This window comes from Colius striatus, chromosome 11 (assembly GCF_028858725.1).
Source record: "Colius striatus isolate bColStr4 chromosome 11, bColStr4.1.hap1, whole genome shotgun sequence".
NCBI classification, from domain to species: Eukaryota; Metazoa; Chordata; class Aves; order Coliiformes; family Coliidae; genus Colius; species Colius striatus.
Window position 1 is genome coordinate 10,937,816 of NC_084769.1, and position 21,732 is coordinate 10,959,547.

The window sequence follows — 21,732 nt, forward strand, 5'->3', positions numbered from 1 at the left end:
TAAGTGCCCAAGCAGATAGCTGTTGATGAAGGCAGAGCTACAATGAAAGCTGATGTACATGTGGGTCCATGTCCTGTCAGAACAGAGTATTTGGCATTTGATTGTACAGTTGAGCTCCATGGTGAGATAAGCATTCCCAAACGTCTAAAGGTGGGACTTGAACCTTCACTTCCCAGATATTTTTGGCTTTGATTCCTTTTGCCTGTTTTGTGGTCTGGTTTCTTTCATCAGGCACTTTTTCATGGCATAGGGAAAACAGCTTTATGTGTACATGTGTACGTAGACTGTAACAATAAATACCCAAAGAAGGTAATCAGTAGAACTAGTTCTGCTTATGTGTGTGTATGAACCCAAGATATTCCTTCTAGCAAGTAGGACCACAAGTTCAATCTTAACTTAGAACTTTGTTTTGTTCTTGTATGTTATGTTTTGGATGGGCCTTACCTGTTCACTGGCTTAACCTGTAGTTCAATAATGGTGGTGGTAATAAAAATAGAGTGAGACTTTTACCAAGGTGAGCTGCAGCCTGCCCAGGAAGACCAAGGGCTGCCAGTATGGTAACTCTGAAATAGACTTTGCCTGAGGTTCAGGTGAGACCCATTGCTGAGCCCCTTGCAAGAGGGGAGGACAACTAAAATTTATGCTGTAGTTAGATTCTCCTTGTAGTCAAAGCTTTATCTGTTAAATTGCAGTAGTGTAACTGCCCCTTCTTTCTCTTCTTCCCACACATGTTACCTAGCAAGGGTTTATAGGCTACAGTTGGGTTTTTCCTTGAATTCTTCCAGTTTTGTATTTTAAACTTCAGGACTGACTGTTAACACCAATATTTTGTCTTCTAAAGCTATGTTAGTGTGATTAGCTCAGATTTATCTATACTGTTAGTATCTAGATTTAGAGGAGGTGAAATTCTGTGGGTAATCCGAGATAACAGATCTACTGAGAAAACGTTTAAACTTAATCCTAAGCAATAGGGCTGTGTCAGAGTTGATAATCCTGGATAGCTGCCTCTCTGCTGCCTTCTTGTTTGGCTTCTTGATGTAATCTGGATCATGGAGTTGGGAAGAGTGGCTTTTCATCTGGGTTAATTACAAGTGCAGTCGATTTCCAGAGAGCACCGTGGCTCTGCAGGGGTCCCTACATGTTCTGAAGCAGTCCCAGAAGCTGCAGTGGTGATCTCTGGGTCTTAAATGTGTAGGAGTTAAAAGTATAAGCTGTTTTTTACAGCTATCAATCTAGTAGCTGTGTGAAGGGAATTCTCCTGAGGCAGTGTCTTTATTGTAACCATATTTTCTCTTTAAATTGCAGGGAGATGGCTGGGTTTATCATAAACCCCTCTGGAAATCAGGCTCTGCTGTGCAAACTCAGCAAACGGACACTAACTAGAAAAGCTGCTTTAAGATGAGATTTCTGATTTTTTTTTTCCTCTCCTTTTCCTCTTGTCTCTCAAACCACAGTAATCACACAGAGTGTCCCCTTTTTATGTCATTATGAAAGTTTAAATGAGCATAAAGAAATAAATATACTAGGGCACTTTAAAGCTATTAAAAAAGAAATTAGGGGAAAAGAAAAAGTTGTAGAGACAAACTCACCAGGTACATTCAACCAGTGTGGTTTTTTTTGTATGACCCAAGAGATTTTATCTGAATTGTGTAAGATTCTTCTGAGTAGATCTGATTGCAAAAGCTGCCTAAGAGAAGAAAGAACTACTGGATTTTGGAGTGACTTGAGAACTTTTTTGTCTGAATCTGTGTCGAGCTCTTTGATAACTGAAACCTGCTCAGTACTTGTGTAGACAACAGCAACAAAAAAACTGCTGCTTTTATGCCCAGAGACTAACATTTTTTGGTGAAAACTGGAGGGGTATTTGGAAGATGTGCCTGAAATCAGTGTTAAGAAACAACTGGATCGTGACAACTTTTTTTTTCCTTCAGAGAGAATGTGTGCATGCATCTGAGGAACATGGGATATACCTAGAGACTACCTTTCTTTTTTATGGATTTATAAAAGCAATTAGAATTGTAACCATGGAGAAATTTTTCCTCTGAAACGTTTTAATATACTTGAAATAATTGACTTGAATTGGAAAAGTAATTTGAACACTTTTCAACTCCTGATTTTATTAAATCTCTTTGAGTGACTTTGGTATTTCTCATGTTATAAATGTAATGAGGTTTGGCCTTTTTGTTTCCCCCTCCTCCACCTTCCCTTCCCCAGGACTAAGGCTTTCAAAAGGATCAGAAAAGCATAGAGTTTTGTATTTAAATTGCCCATCTAATCATCTCAGAGGTGAAGTATCAGTGTTACAAACTGTCCTTTGGATTGGTTTGGTTTTTCTCTCCTGTGGTATTACTCAGAACAAAGCAGTGAAATGTGACCTGTGAATACATAGACTGTAGGTCCTGGTTTTTCATCCACTGTAAAGAAAAAAGCTGATTATGCTGAGGACTGGGTATTGATTTGAAACACAATCAGATATCAGGAAACTGTATTCAGGTACAAACATCCTTTGGGTTTTTTTTATAACTGTTTTATTGAAGTCTAAGAATTGCTGGCAATTAAGAATAGTAGTTATTATGGCTTTCGTTATTGTTGTAACTACAAGCTACCTTAATTTTTCCAACAGTGGTGCCTTAATCTGTTTCTTCTTCTGATGTAGTCTTCCAGTCAGTGTATATAACATATTCTGCCACTTCCCAGCCATGGCAATGGCTGCACCTGATCCAGCATCTTGAGAACTCACAACTGTGTGATCTGGTAAGATGTTTTCCACTCAAAAGATACAAGTGTAAGAATGCATCAGAAGGTTTAAATAACCATGTTAACTTTCAACACAGACTGTAAATTCTGCAAAAAAAAGAGAAAGAACTTTGGTTTATGCACAACTCTCTTGGTCCTCTTGTATGTTTATTTTCTTTGCTGTGAAATGCACTGAGATCTCAATGCGAGTCATAGTCCCTTTGTGAGAAGTTGGGGTGGGGATAATAAACCTACAAAATGATTCATTTGTTCTGTCTGCTTTCCTAGAGATCAGGTGACCAGGAAGAGTAGGTTGTTGTTACCTTTTATGCTGGAGATCTGTCTGTCTGGGCTTTTCTTGGCCCGTAAAGTGGTATATTTTGGCACTGTGCACTTGAGTAGCAACTACATTCTCCAGCAGAAGAATGTTTTAGGCCCTGCTGTCCTGTTTGTGATATTCTATACAACCATCCTGTTGTGTTAGTTTTGGATATCCATTGGGCACTTTCATGTTTAACCAGGAATAAAAATAAAACTGAAAACCTTTTCCTTGTTTCTGGGTTTGTGGCACATTTGGGGTGTGCTGCTTGGCCAGTTCCTGGGTTTAGGGTAGGAATCGTGGTGGCAGAGTGTGAATTTCCATGGTTCATTGGTACCTGCACTAAACTGGGGATGGTGGAGGGACAGAAAATTAAATTGACAGCGTGTGTATTTCATAGTTGTTTCATCTGTGTCACATGGCAGATTTGCTTTGAACAAACAGCAAGGGCTGGAGTGCAAGGTCCAGCTTTTAATATTGCACTGATCAGACCAGAAAACAAACCATTATTAGCTGAGCATACTCCAGGGATCAAACTTGAGCTTATTGAAGTATGTACTTACAAAGCAGTCACTGAGCTCTGCTGGAAACTCTGATCTGGGAATTTGTCAAGGTGATGGCTGTGAAACAGTGAAAAACTCCCGTGTTGACCATAAACCCATTTGTGTTCCTCATATAATATTATTAGTCAAATTATTCCTCTTCCACCCTCATTTGGTATGCTTGTGGCTTCACACTAAGAAAGCTGTTACCAATTTTGTTGTGTAAAAATAGACCCATTGAAGAAGTAATCTTTTGAAATATATGAAACGATGGGGGTGCTGCTAGGAGGGGGGGAAAGAAGGTAAAGCCTTCATTTGCTGAGATGATCACAAGAACTGGAATGGCTTCCTGATGTGGATTTAGTTCTGCAGCAAATGTCTGATTCCTTCTGGAAACAAAGGACAGATTTGAAAACAGTTTAAAAAAGAAATGTAGCCACTGAATATCCAGCTTACATTGTAAGACGTTGATGTGATTCTTTTGAGAGTTGCAAGCACCCGATGGACTAATGGATGTATTTTTAACTCTGACCAGATTTCATTCTCTTGCGTAACTGCTGTTGTTTCCTTCTTGTACCTTCTGGAGCGAAGGGAAGGGCTCGCTGCTGCCCCCTGGGTAGATCTTTGCTAGAACCGCAGTGTGTGGCAAAACATGGAGTTTCAGCTTAGGTTCCCTTCTGTCTCTTTGGCTTCATTGGGCTCCACTGAAATTAAAAGCAAAGTTCTTACTGATTTCAGTGGTTTTAGGTTCTGTGAGTTACAAACAGATCTTGGAGCTTAAAGTCACTGTTCAGAGGTGCTGCCTACCCTGTTGCTCAGGGAAAATGGAATGCAGCAAATGGCTCCTAGGTAACGTGGGCATCCAGGCCAAGGTCCCGAGAGCTCCGTTCTGGACTTGGTCTTCATGGGGAACAAAAAAGCAATTTGTAAATCAGAGTATTCAAGATTTTAGGCATGGGAAGGGGAATAGATTGAGACTGTTACAGAGGCCTGGCACAGACTGCCCAAGAAAGGTGTGGAGTCACCTTCTCTGGAGGTTTCCAAACCCGCCTGGACGTGTTCCTGTGTGACCTGATTGAGAGGAACCTGCTTTAGTAGGGGTTAGACTGGATGATCTCTAGAAGGTCCCTTCTGGCCCCTGCCATTCTGTGATTGTGTGATTCTGTTTTCACTTTGCTTACAGCATAAACTGTCCAGCCTAGGGTAAAATCTCTCTCCCCATGAGAACTGGGGTTTCAGCCATCAGAATCAGAGGTGCAGACTTCAATATCTGGTTTCCATGGACTGATCCTCTGTCCCAGTCACCTGTGGGGAAAAACAGCCCAGGGAGTCTTTTGAAGCTTCTTGAATGGAAATTGAGAAGAACAAGTAAACTTATTCATCTACGTTGAATCCAAACAACTTGGTACAAAACTTGGTAGGGGAGCTTCTGCAGTGAATATTAGGGAGAGGAAAGGTTGGACAGTCTGGGAGCAGTTTGGTATGTTCCCACAGTTTTACATTTTTGTGTGCATGTTAGAGAGCAGTGTAGGGGAAATGGACCTGGGAGTCCTGGGGGCAGCAGGATGAGCATAAGCCAGCAATGTGCCCTCATGGCCAAGAAGGGCAATGGCATCCTGGGCTGTATGAGAAGGGCTGTGAGCAGTAGGTCGAGAGAGGTTCTCCTCCTCTACTCTGCCCTCATGAGACCACATCTGGAATATTGTGTCCAGTTCTGGGCCTCTCAGCTCAAGAAGGATGGGGAGCTGCTGGAGGGAGTTCAGTGCAGGGACACAAAGGTGATGGAGTGGAGCATCTCCCTTCTGATGAAATGCTGAGGGATCTGGGGCTCTTTAGCTGGGAGGAGACTGAGGGGTGACCTCATTAATGTTTGCAAATATGTAAAGGGTGGGTGTCAGGAGCATGGAGCCAGGCTGTGCTCAGTGATGTCTGGTGGTAGGACAAGGGGCATTGGGTACAAGCTGGAACATAAGACATTCCTAAGAAATACAAGGAAGAATTTCTTCCCCGTGAGGGTGAGTGAGCACTGGCACAGGCTGCCCAGATGGGTTGTGGAATCTCCTTCTCTGGAGACATTCAAAACCCACCTGGATGAGTTCCTGTGTGACCTACTCTAGGTGGCCCTGCTCTGGCAGGGGAGTTGGACTGGATGATCTTTTGAGGTCCCTTCCAGCCCTTAACATTCTGCGATTCTATGAAAAGCTCCCCTGTGCTCTCAGTTTCTCTTAAGCATAAATGAGACTGTAATGAGAAGGGTGGAAAGGGTATTTATGGCAAAGTGGAGAGGATATGCTTCAAGAGAAAAAGGTTAGCTTGAAACAGTCTAAGATGGCAGGAGGTAGCAGCCAGGTAGGGAGCTAGAGAGAATGAAAGCTATAGTCACAGTTGCAGATGGAGCCTTACATGTGGTAGTTGAAGTAAGTTTCTGTTATTTAGATTTGATGCAGCCTAATTCATTCCCCTTCCATCCATCTTTGAATGGTTTAGAGACAGTTTTGGTTTAGACTTTTAATTTAGGAGCTGTGGCAACAGTCCAAAGAGGTGGAAACAACAGGGAGAGAAGAAAAGCTTTTTGTATGGGCTGGTGCTATCATAACTGTGCATTTCAGAAAGCCTGAACAGCCCTGCAGATCTGCTTCCCAGCTTCACCCTGGGGAGCCTTGGCTGTTGGGAAGCTCGTGCCTGTCCTAGGGTTTTCTCCCTTCCTCCTTCAGCAGGGGCTGATCCCCACAGCTGTGTGCTGGCAAGCAGTGTTCCTCTCTGTGCTATCCTGAGAGATACACCTCTGTGTAGGTGAGTGTCAGGTATGAGCTTGCAGGGCTTCTTGGGAGCAGCTTTTTATTACCGTTTGTTCCTGAGGGTGGAAGGATTAAGACTTGCTCAGAGCCCAGGTTCTGAACAAGGTGTAACTTACCTGTTTTGGCCTTTCCAGGACAGAGGCAGCCCAGCTTGGTATGGTGCTTACAGGAGCCAAGGCCCTGGTTCTGCCTGATCTTGTTCCTTCAGATTGAGTAACACAGCATGGGAGTGTGAAAGAGTTGCAAGAATTAGCCAACACATTTGTCTTGCTGGATGCTATTACCATGGCACAAATCTCTTGGCCAGAGGTGGCTGGGAACTGAATCAATACATGCAAAGAATTGCCTGGACAGCCTGTATGGAGGATTCTTGGACTCACACTGCAGTGTTTACACTGGTGACTTTCTATCCGAGGAACTTCATGCACTCACCTAAACTATCCAGGGCACCCAGAAGTTTCCCAGTGCAAAAAGGTGTGTTGGAGCTGCAGAAAATCAGACCTTTGCAAACTGGATTATCTGGCAGTCTTTACACTGTATCAAGGTCTGTCTGATCAGTGAGTGGTTTTCTTGGGTACCAGCATTTCTTCCACCGAGCCTGTGTTACATCTCTAGGTGTGTTTGCTCCTGCTTCTACAACAGATTTCTTGTGTGTGTATGTTTGTAGGCCACTAAAGAAAAATGAAAATTGTCTTGATCTCTGCAGAACAAGCAGTCAGAAGAGAAACCTGTGATGGCAATGTGGAAGGACTCCAAGAGATAGACACGGAATTCAGGTGCTTATTAATGAAAGGTTAAACAGTTATTTTATAAAACAAGAGAAGGGATGCTTTGCATCATTATACATTTAAAGTAAGTACAAAATCAGTTCATCTATAATGTTGCACTTCAAAGTATTGATTCCACAGTTCACTGTATCTGTGGGAGGAAACAGATCTTATAAATAAGTTATGCACTAGGTCTTAGTTCCATTTGGAACAACGGAGTGAGAGGTTTTTTCCCTGTGGGCTAAATGCCTCTCACTTCTCCCGTCGTTTCTCATGAGGAGGCTTTTTGCCTGCTGTGTCACTGCGTGTTTCTGCTCCCATCCCAGTCCTGGTTCTCCCCTCCTGGAGGAGCTGTTTTGGTGGCCTCGTTGTCCGTGTTGTTGTTGAGGATGTCATCGCAATCCATCTGTGCCATCAGGTTGAAGCGCTCGGCCACGCAGTGGGCGGTGAGGCGAGCCTCGGGGTCGTGGTCCCAGCACTCTGTGATGGTGTCGCACAGGAAGCGCATGCCCTGCAGGCAGAGAGGGGCTGAGGTTAACAGCTGAAGGCAGGAGGAAGAGGAGGCAGAAGCTGATGTAATGCAATTGCAACAGAAACACTGTTCTGGCCAAGCTTAAGCACATGAGGAACCAGCCTTGGTGAGTTGTGGCAAGCACCAACACTTGCATCCACACTGGCACTGCTTATCTTTGAGCAGCAGCCTCAGCTCGCCTGGGATCTGGTCCTCAGCAACTTCCACACTCCCTGGAAATCTTCCCTAGAAGCTGTTTGTGTTGACTGTGGGTTTTAAATTGGGGCTGGAAGGTAATAAGCACTCCATCTCCTGTCTTGGTTCAGATCAGAGCATCCTAAAACCAGGTGAGTCGCAGGGGGTGACCTGCAGGCTGGCAGCAGAGCCCAGCTCTCTGGGTTTCATGCCCTGGCTGTCCCACCTGGATGGAGGGGATGGGCAGGAGGAGCTTCAGAAGCAAAGTTTGGAATTAAACTTCTTAAATCTGACTTCTTGTTTTAGTGTATGCCCAATACTCATTGCAGCATCCAGCTGAACTTTGTTTTCTCACCACAGAGCAGTGTCCTGGTTTGGGTGGCATTAGGCACTTCTCCATGTGCTGCAGAACATGCTCAGTTCCTCTCTGTTACAAGGATTATATCTCCTGGTAATGTATTTTTTCCCCAGTTGTGTTAGTGCTCTGAAAAGAGTCCCTGTATTTTGGGCTTAGAAACAAAATGGCAATGTTCAGCTGGTATTTTTCCACTCAAGCTAGTGACACAGCTGGCACCAGGAGCTATGTTGGACCTCCCTTTGCCTCTGTCATTCCTATCATGCAGTAATGCTTTGTGCATCATTGTCAACCAAGTTTGCAACATAGTGGAAAAATCATTATTCTAAATAAAGCTTCATGAGTTTTGTGTGCTTGCAACTAAAAGAACCCCAAAAGTCTCATATAGACCAACACAAGAGGAAAATGCAAGTCCTACAGGGATGTACTAGTGGTGTCATCTCTCCTGCACCTTCCTCTGAACTTGTGCCTTTCTGCTAAGGTTCCTTGTACAAAACCTCTCATCATGGACACAGATGGGAGAGAGCAGGATTGTGCAGTAAAACTGACAGATGGTGTTTCAGTACCTCTTAACATCCCTCATTTATTAGCTTAGTTGAAAGGATTTGAGGAGAATTGATTAATGTGCAGAAATGAGCTAGCTTAGCTGAAGCTTTTAAAATAAACCTTTTCTCAAACAGAACATGGCACTGTCACGTGGTTTAGTTGCTGAGGTTTTCCTGTGCTTATTTTGCTCTGACATTGTGGCATTTAAGGGCAGTTGGCCTTGTAATGTAAGAGCAGTGACGCTCTTTTGAAGGGTACAACTGGAACACCTTGTTAGGCTCACAAAATGGACTTGGTTTGGGATTTAAATCTGATATTTCAGGTTTCCAAAGGATGCTGTGTTTTACAAGTGTATTTTTAGTGACAATATTGACTTAAGCTCCCATTGTTCCTTCCTGCCCTTCGGTTGTGCCAGTGCAACGATCTGTCCAGCTGCTTCGTGAACCACATCTGGTAACTTACCTGGCCTAAACAACCACTTTTAAAAACAATGTGGGGTGTGAAACAAGGCAGAAGCATGAGCTTAAGGTGTTTATAAGCTACCTGGGAAGCTTCGGAGATGGATTCTTCAGTTGGCTTTATTGTGCAACCTTTCAAACTGTTTTCCTGGAGCTGCTGATGGGCAGCACGCTGGGTGAGTCAGCTCCATCAGGGAAAACAACGCTTGGGTTTGCTGGAAATCTTAAACCACAGCCAACAATGGAAGTCCTCGGTTGGCTGAGAGAGATCCTAATGGTTGAAATGTGAAAGCAGCAGTTGGAGCTCTGCATCAAACTTCTTTCCATCGCTGGGAACAGCAGTGGGTGCTTCCCGTTCAGGTGAGCAATTCTGGCATTGCCCTTCCGTGATGTCGCCCACTGCTTCCTCAGCAGGTCCAGAAACCATTGGCACCAGGAGTGGCACAAAGGGGTGGCTTTCTGCTGCTTCCCAGCAGATGGTGCTGCCCCATCCCTCATCCTGGGGAGATCAGCTGGTGGAGCCTTCCTCCTAAGGAGATGTTCGTTGAGTCAACTGAGTCAGGTGCAAACTTTCAGGAACTCAATGTGGCTTCTCTATTTCTCTTCCCCAGTGAACATCAGGTGCTCTAATAAAAGTTATAGCACCTTCCAAGTCTTGTTCTGTTAATGTGCTAGGCCAGCCCAACAACAACACTGTTATTTCTTGGAGGTGACTGCAGTCAGCCCCCCTGGGGCTCAGCCAACAGCACAGTTACAGCCAGGCTCCAGAAGAGTGTGGGTTTTGACAACCAAACCCCGCTGTGTGTTTTCCCTGTGGTTTCAAAGTTTATCAGAAACTCTGGGAGGTGAATGTCAGAGATGAATGCTCAAAGGCTTCAAGTATGTAGTAGTGCTGATTGAAGTCCCTGCGTTTGCCTCCATCAAGGAAAAAGGCTGGGTGAACTTTAGCAATGGACTTGCTGACTGAACTCACTGCTGCTCCAGCAGAAACCACCGATTCATTTGATTCTGTTTGCAGCTTTGGTGGGTCAGGTTGGGTGTGAGTCTTCAGACAAGCATGGTTTTGAGTGGAGATGTTGTAGGGAGCACATGGTCTCTTAAGAGTATGAAATGATAGCTTTCCTTTGGAAAAGCCTGGCGTGATGTGCCATCCAGGCAGTGGAAGCAGCAGCGGTGTGTTTTATGGATGGCTGCTGCAAAATGATGCCCTAAACACTGCAGGGCTCTAGGAGCCAGCAGGCTCAATGCTGCAGCTTGTTTTTCAGATGAACAGCATTGTTGGTCAGCAGATGGTGTTTTTCCACATGGGATATGAAATTTAAGAGATACCAAAGTCAGGCAAGGTTTGGAAACCGTGGTCATTGTGCCTCATACCCCTTGTGTCCTCAGCGTGTGGAAGACAGTACTGGAGCTGGGGGGACAGGGGCCCCTGGCAGGGCCAGGAGGTGGCTGTGCTTCTGGAGGTGGTTGGTCTGGATGTGCTTGTGGAGCTTTCCGCAGAGCACAGCTCATCACTGCTGAAGTGTTTCTGTTCCAGAGCACTGGGTTATGCTTTCTGGGCTGAAACAGTTTGCTTTCAGACCTGAGCTGAAGGTTGCCGAAAGACTTTCCCTTGGCAAGACTCAAGCCTGGCACGTTCCCTGCTCTCAGCTTCACCCGTGTTTCCTGGTTGTTTCACTCGAGGGAGATGCTTCCTGCTTTGCCTTTCCTTTTAGAAGTGGAAATCTTCTAATGTGCCAGGTCATGACCTCTCATGTTAGAGGTAATTTTGAGCTTGATACCTCCCCAACCAAGCAGGCAGAAGGCTGGTTGCAGCTCCCTCTCTGCTGTGCCTGCTGTGAGATGGCTGTGTGCGAGGGGCTGCAGGTTTTCTGAGCTGAGCTTTCTGGGTATAGTGGTTAGGGGAGAAGTGGGGTGGACTCAAATGAGTCAGTGTTTCATGAGAAGAGCCTGCACTGAAGTGCTCTGTTTTGCTGTAATCCTCAGGGTAACTGAATACTATCACTTGGTATTTGTAATGCTTCCTAACCAAGGCTATTGATCAATAGTCTTTGCCGTACCCCTCCCAGGTGTCTTTTACACACCAGGGAAGTGGATCTAGAGGGGCTTAATTAGACTCAGACAGCCAAAGGGGAGCTGGAAGCAGGGCCCAGGAGTTCTTCCTGCTTTTGCTGTGATTAGAACTTTAATGGCTTGGTTTAGTGCCATGGGACAACGTGGGTTGCTCTTTTCTGAACCAGCTCCTCCCAGCTTACCTGATGCACCAGCCAGCTGCTGGGGATCTCGGGTCGCCCTCTGCCATGCAGCACGATGTCCCTCATAGTGTCCACACAGGGCTGCTCCTGCACTTTTGACCCAAAAGGCAGTTCGTAATTCTTTACCTCTGCAAGGAAGCAACAGCAGCATTACAGGATGAACACAGAGATCTGAAGATGGATTTGAACGTAGGTTTCCCTGTAGAGGTTGTTTTCAGAGACAGGACCAAGGAACCATCTGACCACCTTCCTGAACCTGAGATGCACTACAGAGGACTTGGTCTGTCTTTGCATGAGATGTATTTTGAGCAGGTAAAATGTGTTGCACCGGTGACAGAGGGGAGAGATGACTGTGGTACCAGCATCCAGATTCTTGCTGTGGGCATGAATTGGCTTAGAGGAGTAACGGCCCTTCCAGAAGAGCAACCTCACATTGTGGGAAGCCGAGGAGAAGAGGCCACCCTTGTTTTTGCCAGCTCCTTCCTGGATGGGAGTGCAGGTGAAATAGAAGTGGGGAGGGATGGGCTGGGAGCAAAGGATGCAGCAGGGCATCTGAGCTAGGCAAGGGGCTCTCACGGGTGGGTGTGGGGCATGCAGGGCAGCTGAGGCAGCCTGCTCGCTGAGTCCTGGGGCTTCCTGCAGCTCTGGGGCTTGTATTGTGAGTAGGTGGGACAGGGAAGGAACCAGGGAGAGCTGAGGAGAGAGGGAAGGAGGAAACAGGGTAGTTAATGAAATGTTCTGCTACATGTGATTTCAGATGCCAGGATGGGCTGTGGGAAGGGAGGAGGGACGTAGCTCTGTTGGAGGCTGGAGCTTGTGAGTCTCTGTTGCAGCACAGGCTGCAGGTGGTGTCTGAAAAAAACTTCTTGTGGCTGGGGAGGGGAAGGCAGCTTTGGCTCTTCCTGTGAGATTTGCTTTGCATCACCAGCATTGACTTGGTGGGCACTGGCTTTGAGTGGGGATTGGACCTGATGCCCACCCCCCAGGGGTGCTGTCCTGCTCCTCTGTCACCCAGCCAGGCCCCTTGAGCCACGTCACACGGGGCAGGCAGCTGTGGGGGAGGATCTACTCTAGGTGGTCCTGCTCTGGCCGGGAGATTGGACTGTAGATGATCTTTCGAGGTCCCTTCCACCTCTTAAGATTCTGTGATCTGCTGACAGCTTGGAGACCTGAGCCACCCCAAATCAGATCCCGTGCCACAAGATGGGCCCCATCCCTGTACAAGGAGGAAGGGAGCAAAGGGGTGCACCCCTGGTGCCACGCTCCTACCTCCTACCACTTCACATCTGGAGGCCATTTCCCACAAAACGAGGGCCATGGAGTAGACATCCATCTGCTTGAAAGACTCCAGGTCTTCCAGGTTCACCCTGGACTCCAGGACCTCCGGGGCCATGTATCTGGCAGTGCCCACCTGTGGGCAAAGAGGAGAAAGGCGTTAGCAGGGCTGCGAGAGGGTTTCAGCCGCGGGGCAAGCAGGGCTGGTGTGCAAAGAGTCCCCCCAGGGAGGGCTGCCCGGCCCCACTTGCCTGCCCGCTGTTGGCAAAGTCGTCCACGGTGAGGGAAGGGTCGAGGCGGATGGCGATGCCGAAGTCGCAGAGCACGCACTCCTGCTCGCTCTTCACCAGCACGTTGGTGCTTTTGATGTCGCGGTGGGCGATGGGGATTTTGGGCCTGCCGCAGGCGGTGTAGTCGCTGTGGAGATGGGCCACCCCGCTCACCAGAGAGCCCGCCATCTTCTGCAGGTCCATCCAGCTCAGCACGTGGCGGGACAGGTAGTCCTTCAGGTTGCCCCGGCTGTGGTAGGCGGTGATGAGCCAGTACTCGCGGCGGGGCCCCGCGCCCCGGTCCTCGGCGGTGAGGAACCGCAGCACGCTGTCGTGCCTGAGGCTGGCGTCGGTGAAGATCTGGCTCTCGTTCTTCCACGAGGAGTACTCCTCGCAGGGGAAGATCTTCACGGCCACCGTCTCGTACTGCCCCGAGCGGCTGTGGCTCAGCTTGGCCCTCCACACCTCCGCGAACTGCCCTTTGCCCACCATCTCGTCCAGCTCGATGGGGAGCAGCTCGACGGGGCCGGCGCTGCCCGGGCTCTCGTCCATCAGCACTGACAGCTTCTCCTCCTGCTCGGCAGCCCTGGGCGGCTCTGGCAGCGCCAGGGGCTGCCCCGCTTTCCCGCCCCACGCCTTGGCCCGCTTGCGCCGCTTCTGCGTGCGGCACAGGTAGAACGTCACCGTGATCATCACCGCCACCAGCAGCGGCGGCAGGAGGCTGATGGCGGCCACGGGGATCACCTCTTTGCTCTGCAGCATGGAGTAGCCTGTGGGGAGGAAAGCGAAGGCGCTGCGGCTCTGCAAAGCTCCTCATCACACGGGGAGAGGGGGAAAGGAGCGAAGCTGTTAATGAAGCGCAGCCCTTTGAGGGGCCGCAGTGTGCAGCCTGCCCAGACCCCAGCCCCGCAGACAACACAGGTGGAGGCACTTAAGGGGGTTGCTTGGTTTAGGTCTCAAATTTAACTCCATTTATGAAGTGAGGGTTCAGAACAGCTGGGGCTTGAGGAACGTGAGACCCTGCCACTACCACCTACAGGGCTCGGCTGCCCTTTAGGGGTTCCTGAGTGCTGTGTGTGCTCAGGATGAGGGGAACTAACAGTGATGAATCATAGAATGGTAGGGGTTGGAATGGACCTCAGAGATCATCCAGTCCAAACCTCCTGCTAAAGCAAGTTCCCCTCCATCAGGGGACACAGGAACACATCCAGGCAGGTTTGGAAAACTCCAGAGGATCCTCCACATCCTCCCCGGGCAGCCTGTGCCAGGGCTCCCTCACCCTTACAGGAAAGAAGTTTTCCCTTGTGTTTAAGTGGAATTTTTTGTGCTCCAACTTATGTCTGTTTCCACTTGCCCTATGGCTGGACACTACCGAAAAATGTGTCGCCCCATCCTCCTCACGTCCAGGTGTTTAAAGGCTGAGGCAAGGCTCAAACAGAGCACATCTCTGAGGAGGTTGGGGCTGGAGCTTTGCTGGTCCCCTGTAGTGCCCAGAGAGCCAGGAGAGATGCTGGAGGGATGGGCAGTGTGCAGGACCTCCAAGCCCAGGGGCATACTGGGACACTTTGCATAACATCTCATGTAAAGCAGCACCATTTCAGGGCTGTCTGCCAGCGTTGGCATCTCCTTCCTCACTGCGTTACAACAACAACCCCCGTCACCAGCCTGGGGAGGGCTGCTCATGTTTTATTTCTTTTAAACCCCTGTCAGCCCTCAGATCATGGAGGAAAGGAGGAGGGGGGATGTGCACACAAAAAGCCCTAACCCTCGCACAACATATAATTGTCTGATCCTTTGATGTCCACGATTCCTGGAATAAACATGCTGACTTCAGTAGAGATATTCAAGTAAAATCTTACTCAGAGCTTTTCCTGCCAAGTATAATAACCCAGGGGAAGAGGGATAAGAATCATTCCATAAGCAAAACTCTCGCTGCTTGACCTCAGAGTGTGTGTGTGCAGATCGTAATTCAGGTTCTGGAAAAACAGAGCGTTGAGCTATTTTCCTTGGCCAAGTTCAAAAAACTGTGCTGCAGCTAATTTCTGCAGGGCTGTGAAAGCGTTTCTAAAATAGGCATCGGGTTCAAACCGCGAGATCAACCTCAGCTGATATAAATCAATAACCAGCTCAGGAATATGTTTATTTTGGAAAGGTTTAGGCCTGGATATCACCTACTGCTTTAATGGATTTACCCGATGCTTAAGATCTCATCTCTCTGAAGAAAGAGGAGATGTTTTTAAGGGAGTATGTGCTGGAATCCTGAAAAGGGGGTTAACACAACTGGAGGAAATTTCTTGGTGAGGACGAGGCTTTACCTTTGTGAGGCTTTCCTGATGGAAGCCCCTGCACGTGGAGGTGTTGCAGCACAGCTTGGATGCCTTCCACAGAGAGCAAATGTAGCTACGTAACTGTGGGTCTGTAAACCCACACCTTGTCTTCCCATGACTGCTGAGGGGAGATGAACCTCCAGGGCCAGGCTCAGCTGGCGCAGGTGTGGAGAGGACTCTACCCAGCATCTTCCCAAGGTGGGCTCCTGCTTTCACAGCCTTAAGAAATGATGTCTTTGTGTGTTCATCAGGGTGGTGTCTGAGCCTTGAAGAGGTGTCCTGCAGCCCTGGCACTGGGGCAGTGCCACCCAGCAGCCCAGACATGGAAGCAGGGCTTAAGAAATCAAGGAGGAAGGGGAGGGGGAAATTTGCCTTCTTCACCGGCCAGAGAAACGTTTGTCTGATATTCCTCTGCTCAGTCCATACCACTGGAAATAAGTGTAAGTTACTACTTACAATGCAAATGATCCTTTAAAGGAGAAGGATGGGGTCTCAGAGCCTGGGGCTTGTCCCATGAACCAAATCAGAGAGGAGACAGTGGTTGGAGGCCTGTGCTGCTGTCGCTGCCAGGCCCAGCCCTGTGTGTGCTGGCGGGGGAGGAGGCGGCTGCTTGTGGCAGCCTTTGGTGGGGGTGGCATTTCCAATGAGCCACTTGTCATTTTTGTGTGAAATTACGTATCCCAGCATCGCCTCTGGGGCTCCACTATCCCTAGAAGTGTGTGTACCTGTTATGTTTGGCTGGGGGAGCAGCAAGGGGCTGCCAAATTTAGCATCGTTTGCCTGCGTTCAAAGTGGCTGTTTGTTCTGACAATTTGCATTTTAGCTGGTTTTCCTTTTTTTCTCTCTCTTTTCCTGGTGCTGGGGGAGAAGCTGTGCCCCTGGCTTGCAGGTTATGCTCAGGCTCGTTTTCAGCATCTCTTAAGTATGGAAAATCAGAGGGGTTTCACTTTGTTTTTGTTGCAGGTCTTGATGGGCACTTGGATAAACCTGGTCCATTTGGAGGTAGGGAGGTTTGGACAAGCCCTCAGAGGCTCAGGATCTAGCTGGAGTATATGCCCCTCCCAAGGTACAGAAACAAGTTGCTTCCTAGTTTTCCCTCCTGTGGATTTACAGCTCCTGTTGGATCTCCAGCCATCTGCAGGAGGAACGTGCCAAGCCACTCTCATGTGTGTGTGCTGCTCTGGGGTGGCAATGCCCGAGAGAAACACCATGGCAGAGATCCCCAGGGAGCGGGAGGGGAGGCACCATGGTGCTCTGGCACCACCACCTTTCTTGGTTGGTGAACACCACGGTGTCTGTGGATGTGCTGGGGCAGGATTTGCTCCAACACCACTTATTTAAAGGTTTCGGAGTGTTGTCCCACGCCAGGTTATACCAGCTTTTGGCTTCCCTGGGTGGTTTGGCCTGTGCAGAGGGGCATGGCCTACCAAGAGATACGGTGCACTTTCCATGGTGTGATGTTTCTAGATATGAGACCACATCTGGAATGTTGTGTCCAGTTCTGGGCCACTCAGTTCAAGAAGGACAGGGAGCTGCTGGAGAGAGTTCAGTGCAGGGACACCAAGATGATGGAGCGGAGCATCTCCCTTCTGATGAAATGCTGAGGGATCTGGGGCTCTTTAGCTGGGAGGAGACTGAGGGGCGACCTCATTAATGTTTACAAATATGTAAAAAGTGAGTGTCAGGAGGATGGAGCCAGGCTGTTCTCAGTGATGGCCAATGATAGGACAAGGGGCAATAGGTATAAGCTGGAACATAAGAGGTTCCAAAGAAATACAAGGAAAAACTTCCCTGTTCAGGTGAGGAGCACTGGAAGGGGCTGCCCAGATGGATTGTGGAGTCTCCTTCTCTGGGGACATTCCAAACCCACCTGGATGAGTTCCTGTGTGACCTGCTCTACGTGGTCCTGCTCTGGCAGGGGGGTTGGACTGGATGATCTCTCGAGGTCCCTTCCAAACCTTAAGACTCTGTGATTCTGTGACCAGGGCTGGAGGCACTGCTGGGAGAGATGGTTTAGTCACAGAGGAGATACTGGGCTCAGTAAGTAACAGGGTACAAATTTTACCTGGCTTCTATATAGAGAGATCAAAGAAATTGCTCTTTCTGCCACTGCATCTCCTACTGCAAATACAAGTCACTTGTCATCGGCGTTGAGTGCATCTCCCCTCACGAGTACCAGCAGCAGAAGCACTCACCATTGGTGTGGTTTTCAAAGATGAGTTTGTCGTTGCACTCCTGCTCATCCACACAGCCACAGATGTAGATGACCCCATCCTGGCTGGGCTGGTGGGTCATGATGCAGCGTGAGGTGTTGTAGTTGGGCACCATGAGGTTCTCGATGGGGCGGTGGGGGTTGTGGCAGAGCGTGCTGATCCGGATGCTCTCGTTGTCCTGTCTCCTGTGTGTGCCAAATGAACCAACAAAGCGTTAGTCCAGCAGCTCAGCCTTTGTGTCACCTTCAACCTGGGGTTAAGGCCATTCCTTTTAAGCTGTGGAGGAAATGACTTATTTGCAGCGACTCCGTTACAACTCTTTGTTAAAGCCCTTGGTTTCTTCCAAATAATGAAAAGAGAAATGTTTAGCTCAGGGCAGTAGGAGGATGTGAGCTAGAGACTCTGATTATTTCCAGGAAATCATTCACCAATTCATAATCATGCCTTAGATTAGGTAGTGCCAACCCTAAGGCTGAGTGTCCTGCACAGGATTTGGGGCAAAGTTCCTCTTTTACTAACACCAACTGCTAAGCCAGCAGGTTTTAGGGCTGTATTGTCCTAAGAAAACTCTCCAAAATAAGGGTTCCCCCTCATATGTCACCTCTGCTACAATGCAATCTACTACACCTCTGCTTCAGGAGGGGCTGGGGTCTCTGCTGCCCAAATTTCACCCATCCATGGCAGAAATGGGGATGTGTGGGCTGAAATGCCTGCCAAGAGAGTTGTTAAGCACTGGTACAGGCTGCCCAGAAGAGTGGTGGAATCCCCATCCCTGGAGATATTTAAAAGACACATAGATGAGGTACTGAGGGAGATGGTTTAGTGATGGGCTTGGCAGTGTGAGATGACTGGTTGGACTCAATGGTCTTAAAGATCTTTTCCAACTGGTATTATTCTATGATTCTATGACCTGCCTGTGTCATCTCACCTCCTGGGCTCTCTCTGGGCTAACTGCTGGTTGCCATGTCCTGTCCTTGCAGGACCATTTGCTCTGCCTCCAGCGGCCTGCAGCAGTACAGCCCCTCAGTTGCTGGTCAGGGCTATTTCTAGAAGCAGCTAGAATTTTGGAGTTGCCAAATTATAACCTGAAGGCTATAGCACTGCCTGACTGTGGGGCTGTGTTGATGTTTATACCACAGCTTCAATCACCAAGCAACTCCAACTGCAAACTGCTGTCACCCAATAATGGCCTGGTCCTCACAGGGCCTGGGGCAGGGGAGTCCTGGGGCTCAGATAGGAAATAAGCTCTGGCTCCTCCTTGTTTCCATTTTGTTAGTTTAGAGGGAGGTAAAAGCATTGGTTCTGGACATTTCTAGGGAATTTCTTCTTTATTTCAAAAAGAAAGCTGGTGGTTGTTGTTGTTGCTGTTTGATTGATCGCTGTGTATTTCTTCAGCTCCGTGTAACACCCCCTTGCACCAGAGAAGGTTGTAACATCAGCCAGGGAAGACACAGAAGTCTCTCCCACCAGCTGAGAGATGGGACCTGGAGGGGGGTGTGAATCCTGTCCAAGAGATTTTTCTTTTTCCCTTCCTGGAGAAAAGATGCCAAATATCCCAGTGCCCATGTTGTATTTAGCTGCACGTGAGCTGGAAGGTAAGAGGTTCCAAAGAAATACAGGGAAGAATTTCTTCCCTGTTCAGGTGAGGGAGCACTGCAAGGGGCTTCCCAGATGGGTTGTGGAGTTTCCTGCTCTGGAGACATTCCAAACCCACCTGGATGAGTTCCTGTATGACTCTAGGTGGTCCTGCTCTGGCAGGGGGGCTGGACTATCTGATCTTTCAAGGTCCCTTCCAATCCTTAAGATTCTTCAACAAGCACAGTGAGAAATATTTCAAGGCCTATTACCCAAACATCTTGTTCACAAAACTCCACTTGCTCACTGAAACGTGGCTTGCAGCCATATGCAACAGGTCTAGCTCCACAGTGCTGATGTCCTTAGAGCTTTTTTTATCCACCAGCACTCAGCCAGGTTAGGTCCTTCTCACCTGCCACAGTTTTTTGCTCAACAGCACCTACATTGGGCTCCTGTTAAAGCCATAGAAAAGTGTCCCATGTAGAGTAAAAGGATGGGTTTGGCTCTGACTGTTGTCCAACTCCCAAAGCACAGGACACTGGTTTTGTTGGAAAACCCCAATGGATTCAGGCAGCATTGGCTCAACATGGGAGGACTTACAGCCCTGGTGAAGCCCAGGCCTTCTACAGGGAGGTTCAGCACCTGCTTTATAGGTCCAGTGGGTAATTAAGACCTAATTAAGAGCTAAGAGCAGAGTGCCAGGGTTTGCCCATTGTTTCTGGAGCTGGGGTGTTCAAAGGAGATTACAACCACGAATTGCCATTCCAGAGGCAGCCTCTGCTTCCAGCCTAGTCATGCAAAGCAGAAGGGTGAAGGTATGGGGTGGTTTCACAATGCCTTTGAGGTCAGCTGGGAAGTCAGACAAATGCAGAGGGAAGAACCCTAATCTGTCATCCTCTCTCTGGTGAAGTCCTCTGGTTTCAGTCCTCCCCGTATTTCTTTGGGATTCCCAAGTTATTTGTGAGAGGAGCTTCTATCTGAAGAGTCCTAGAGGGTGTGCTTCCTCCTTCATGGGCTGCTCAGGTGGAGCACTCTGGAGGATGTGAGCATCTTGTCCAAGAGCATGGGGCCAAAGCTGCTGCTGGGACTGTCATATCTATGCAGGATCAGTTCAGATGATCCAAACATGCTGCTGCAAGTGAGCAATGAGCACCAAGACTGCCACAGAGGTGAGCCACAGAGATCTCCTGATGGGTTTGGGATGGGGTGGGAGATGCTGTGAGGAGGCTGCAGGGCAGGTGGGTTATTTATGACCCTGAAGCTGCCTCACCCCATCTGATACACAATGCAAGATTCAGCCCCATCCCAGGCTAGGGAATTGGTTTCACTTTTTCCTGTTTCATGTAGGACGTCAATGGAAAGATCCATTGAAATGCTGGAAAGCCTCCTGAAGGTCTAAGGTGGCTTCTCCATGTGTGTGTGTAGTGGCATTTGGGGCAGGGGGTGGATTTTGCTTGTTTGTTTGGGTTCCTTGTCAGTTTTGTGCTTTGGGGGCTTTTTAAAGTCCATAATGCAACAATTATGTTGAGGGAAACTCCTACTGCAAGCGGGGTGTACAGCACTCAGCGCTAATTAGCAGGTTGAGATAAAGCCTAGCGATAAGTGCTTGGCTGGCTTTCACTTTGGCAGCCAAATTAAAAGGGAAAAGAGGAGGAAAATCACTCTGGGCAGACCCAAAATGGATGGGGTTTTTTTTAGTTTAGCTCATGGGGACCAAAAAGCTGGGGGAGGCACCCTTCTGGGCCAAATGATGAGATGTAGGCTTGGCCTGAAATGCAAGATTGCATTGCCCTTCCAGGCAGCTCCTGCAGAAACAGGAAAGGGCTTTTTCCCAGGGATGGGAAGGAAGTGGGTTAAACCTCAGTTTGGTACCAGCTCAGACATCCATATGCTGGGTGGGGACAGACCTAGGCTGCCCCTTTGCACGTGAACTGTGGTTTCACCAGCCTGATGCAGGGAGGACATCATGGGTTTGAGGGTCACAGTTCAGCTTGCAAAGCTAAATTCAGGGATTTATGGGTGTTTTGAGGTCTTTCAGCTAACTTGCCACACTTCATGTTGGCTGCTTAAATGCTTAATTTATGTAGAAAACAAACTAATTGTAGGGCAGAGCAGGTAACTTTTTACTGTGACTAGCTTTCATTATAACGGGAGTCAAAGGGAGAGGGAGAGGAAGTCTTGAATGATTTTAATAGGCAATAATTCAAGCTCAGGGTTACCTACACGCGTGTTCCCATGAGCTACCGCCCCATGACCCCCCTTTTCCCCCTCACATTCTCCTTGGAGGAGGCAATTGCCACTCACCATATGGCCACGCAGATCTCGTAGGGGTCCTCGCAGTAGGAGTTGAGGTTGCAGTTGCTGTAGCAGACCTTGTCCTCGCAGGCAGGTGGTGTGGAGTCGCACCACTTGCACAGGTTGGTCTTCAGGCTGCGGCGTGCGCCGGCGCTGACGGCTGCAGGGGCAGAGCGGGGTGGAGCGGTGAGCCTGGCCACACTTGCCCACAGTGGGGAAAAATAACCACCCTTTTCAAACCCACACCATCAGTGGGGGATGAGGAGCCTGAATTCACCCTATTTCTCCATGCATTT

At 48.4% G+C, this 21,732-nt stretch overlaps 2 protein-coding genes across 2 annotated transcripts in view; one reads left to right on the forward strand and one right to left on the reverse strand.

Moving 5' to 3' along the window:
- Positions 1-3,278, forward strand: part of OSBPL11 (oxysterol binding protein like 11) — a 44,754-nt gene extending 41,476 nt beyond the window's left edge. The window contains exon 13 of the mRNA XM_062005007.1: positions 1,306-3,278. Coding sequence (XP_061860991.1) covers positions 1,306-1,383 — 78 coding nt within the window. The 3' untranslated portion in view covers positions 1,384-3,278. The remainder of the gene's footprint in view (positions 1-1,305) is intronic.
- Positions 3,279-7,178: 3,900 nt separating this feature from the next.
- Positions 7,179-21,732, reverse strand: part of LOC133626355 (TGF-beta receptor type-2-like) — a 34,617-nt gene continuing 20,063 nt past the window's right edge. The window contains exons 2-7 of the mRNA XM_062004811.1: positions 21,446-21,596; positions 17,549-17,751; positions 13,009-13,796; positions 12,752-12,893; positions 11,483-11,610; positions 7,179-7,673 (exon numbers count right to left, since the gene is read on the reverse strand). Coding sequence (XP_061860795.1) covers positions 7,461-7,673; positions 11,483-11,610; positions 12,752-12,893; positions 13,009-13,796; positions 17,549-17,751; positions 21,446-21,596 — 1,625 coding nt within the window. The 3' untranslated portion in view covers positions 7,179-7,460. The remainder of the gene's footprint in view (positions 7,674-11,482; positions 11,611-12,751; positions 12,894-13,008; positions 13,797-17,548; positions 17,752-21,445; positions 21,597-21,732) is intronic.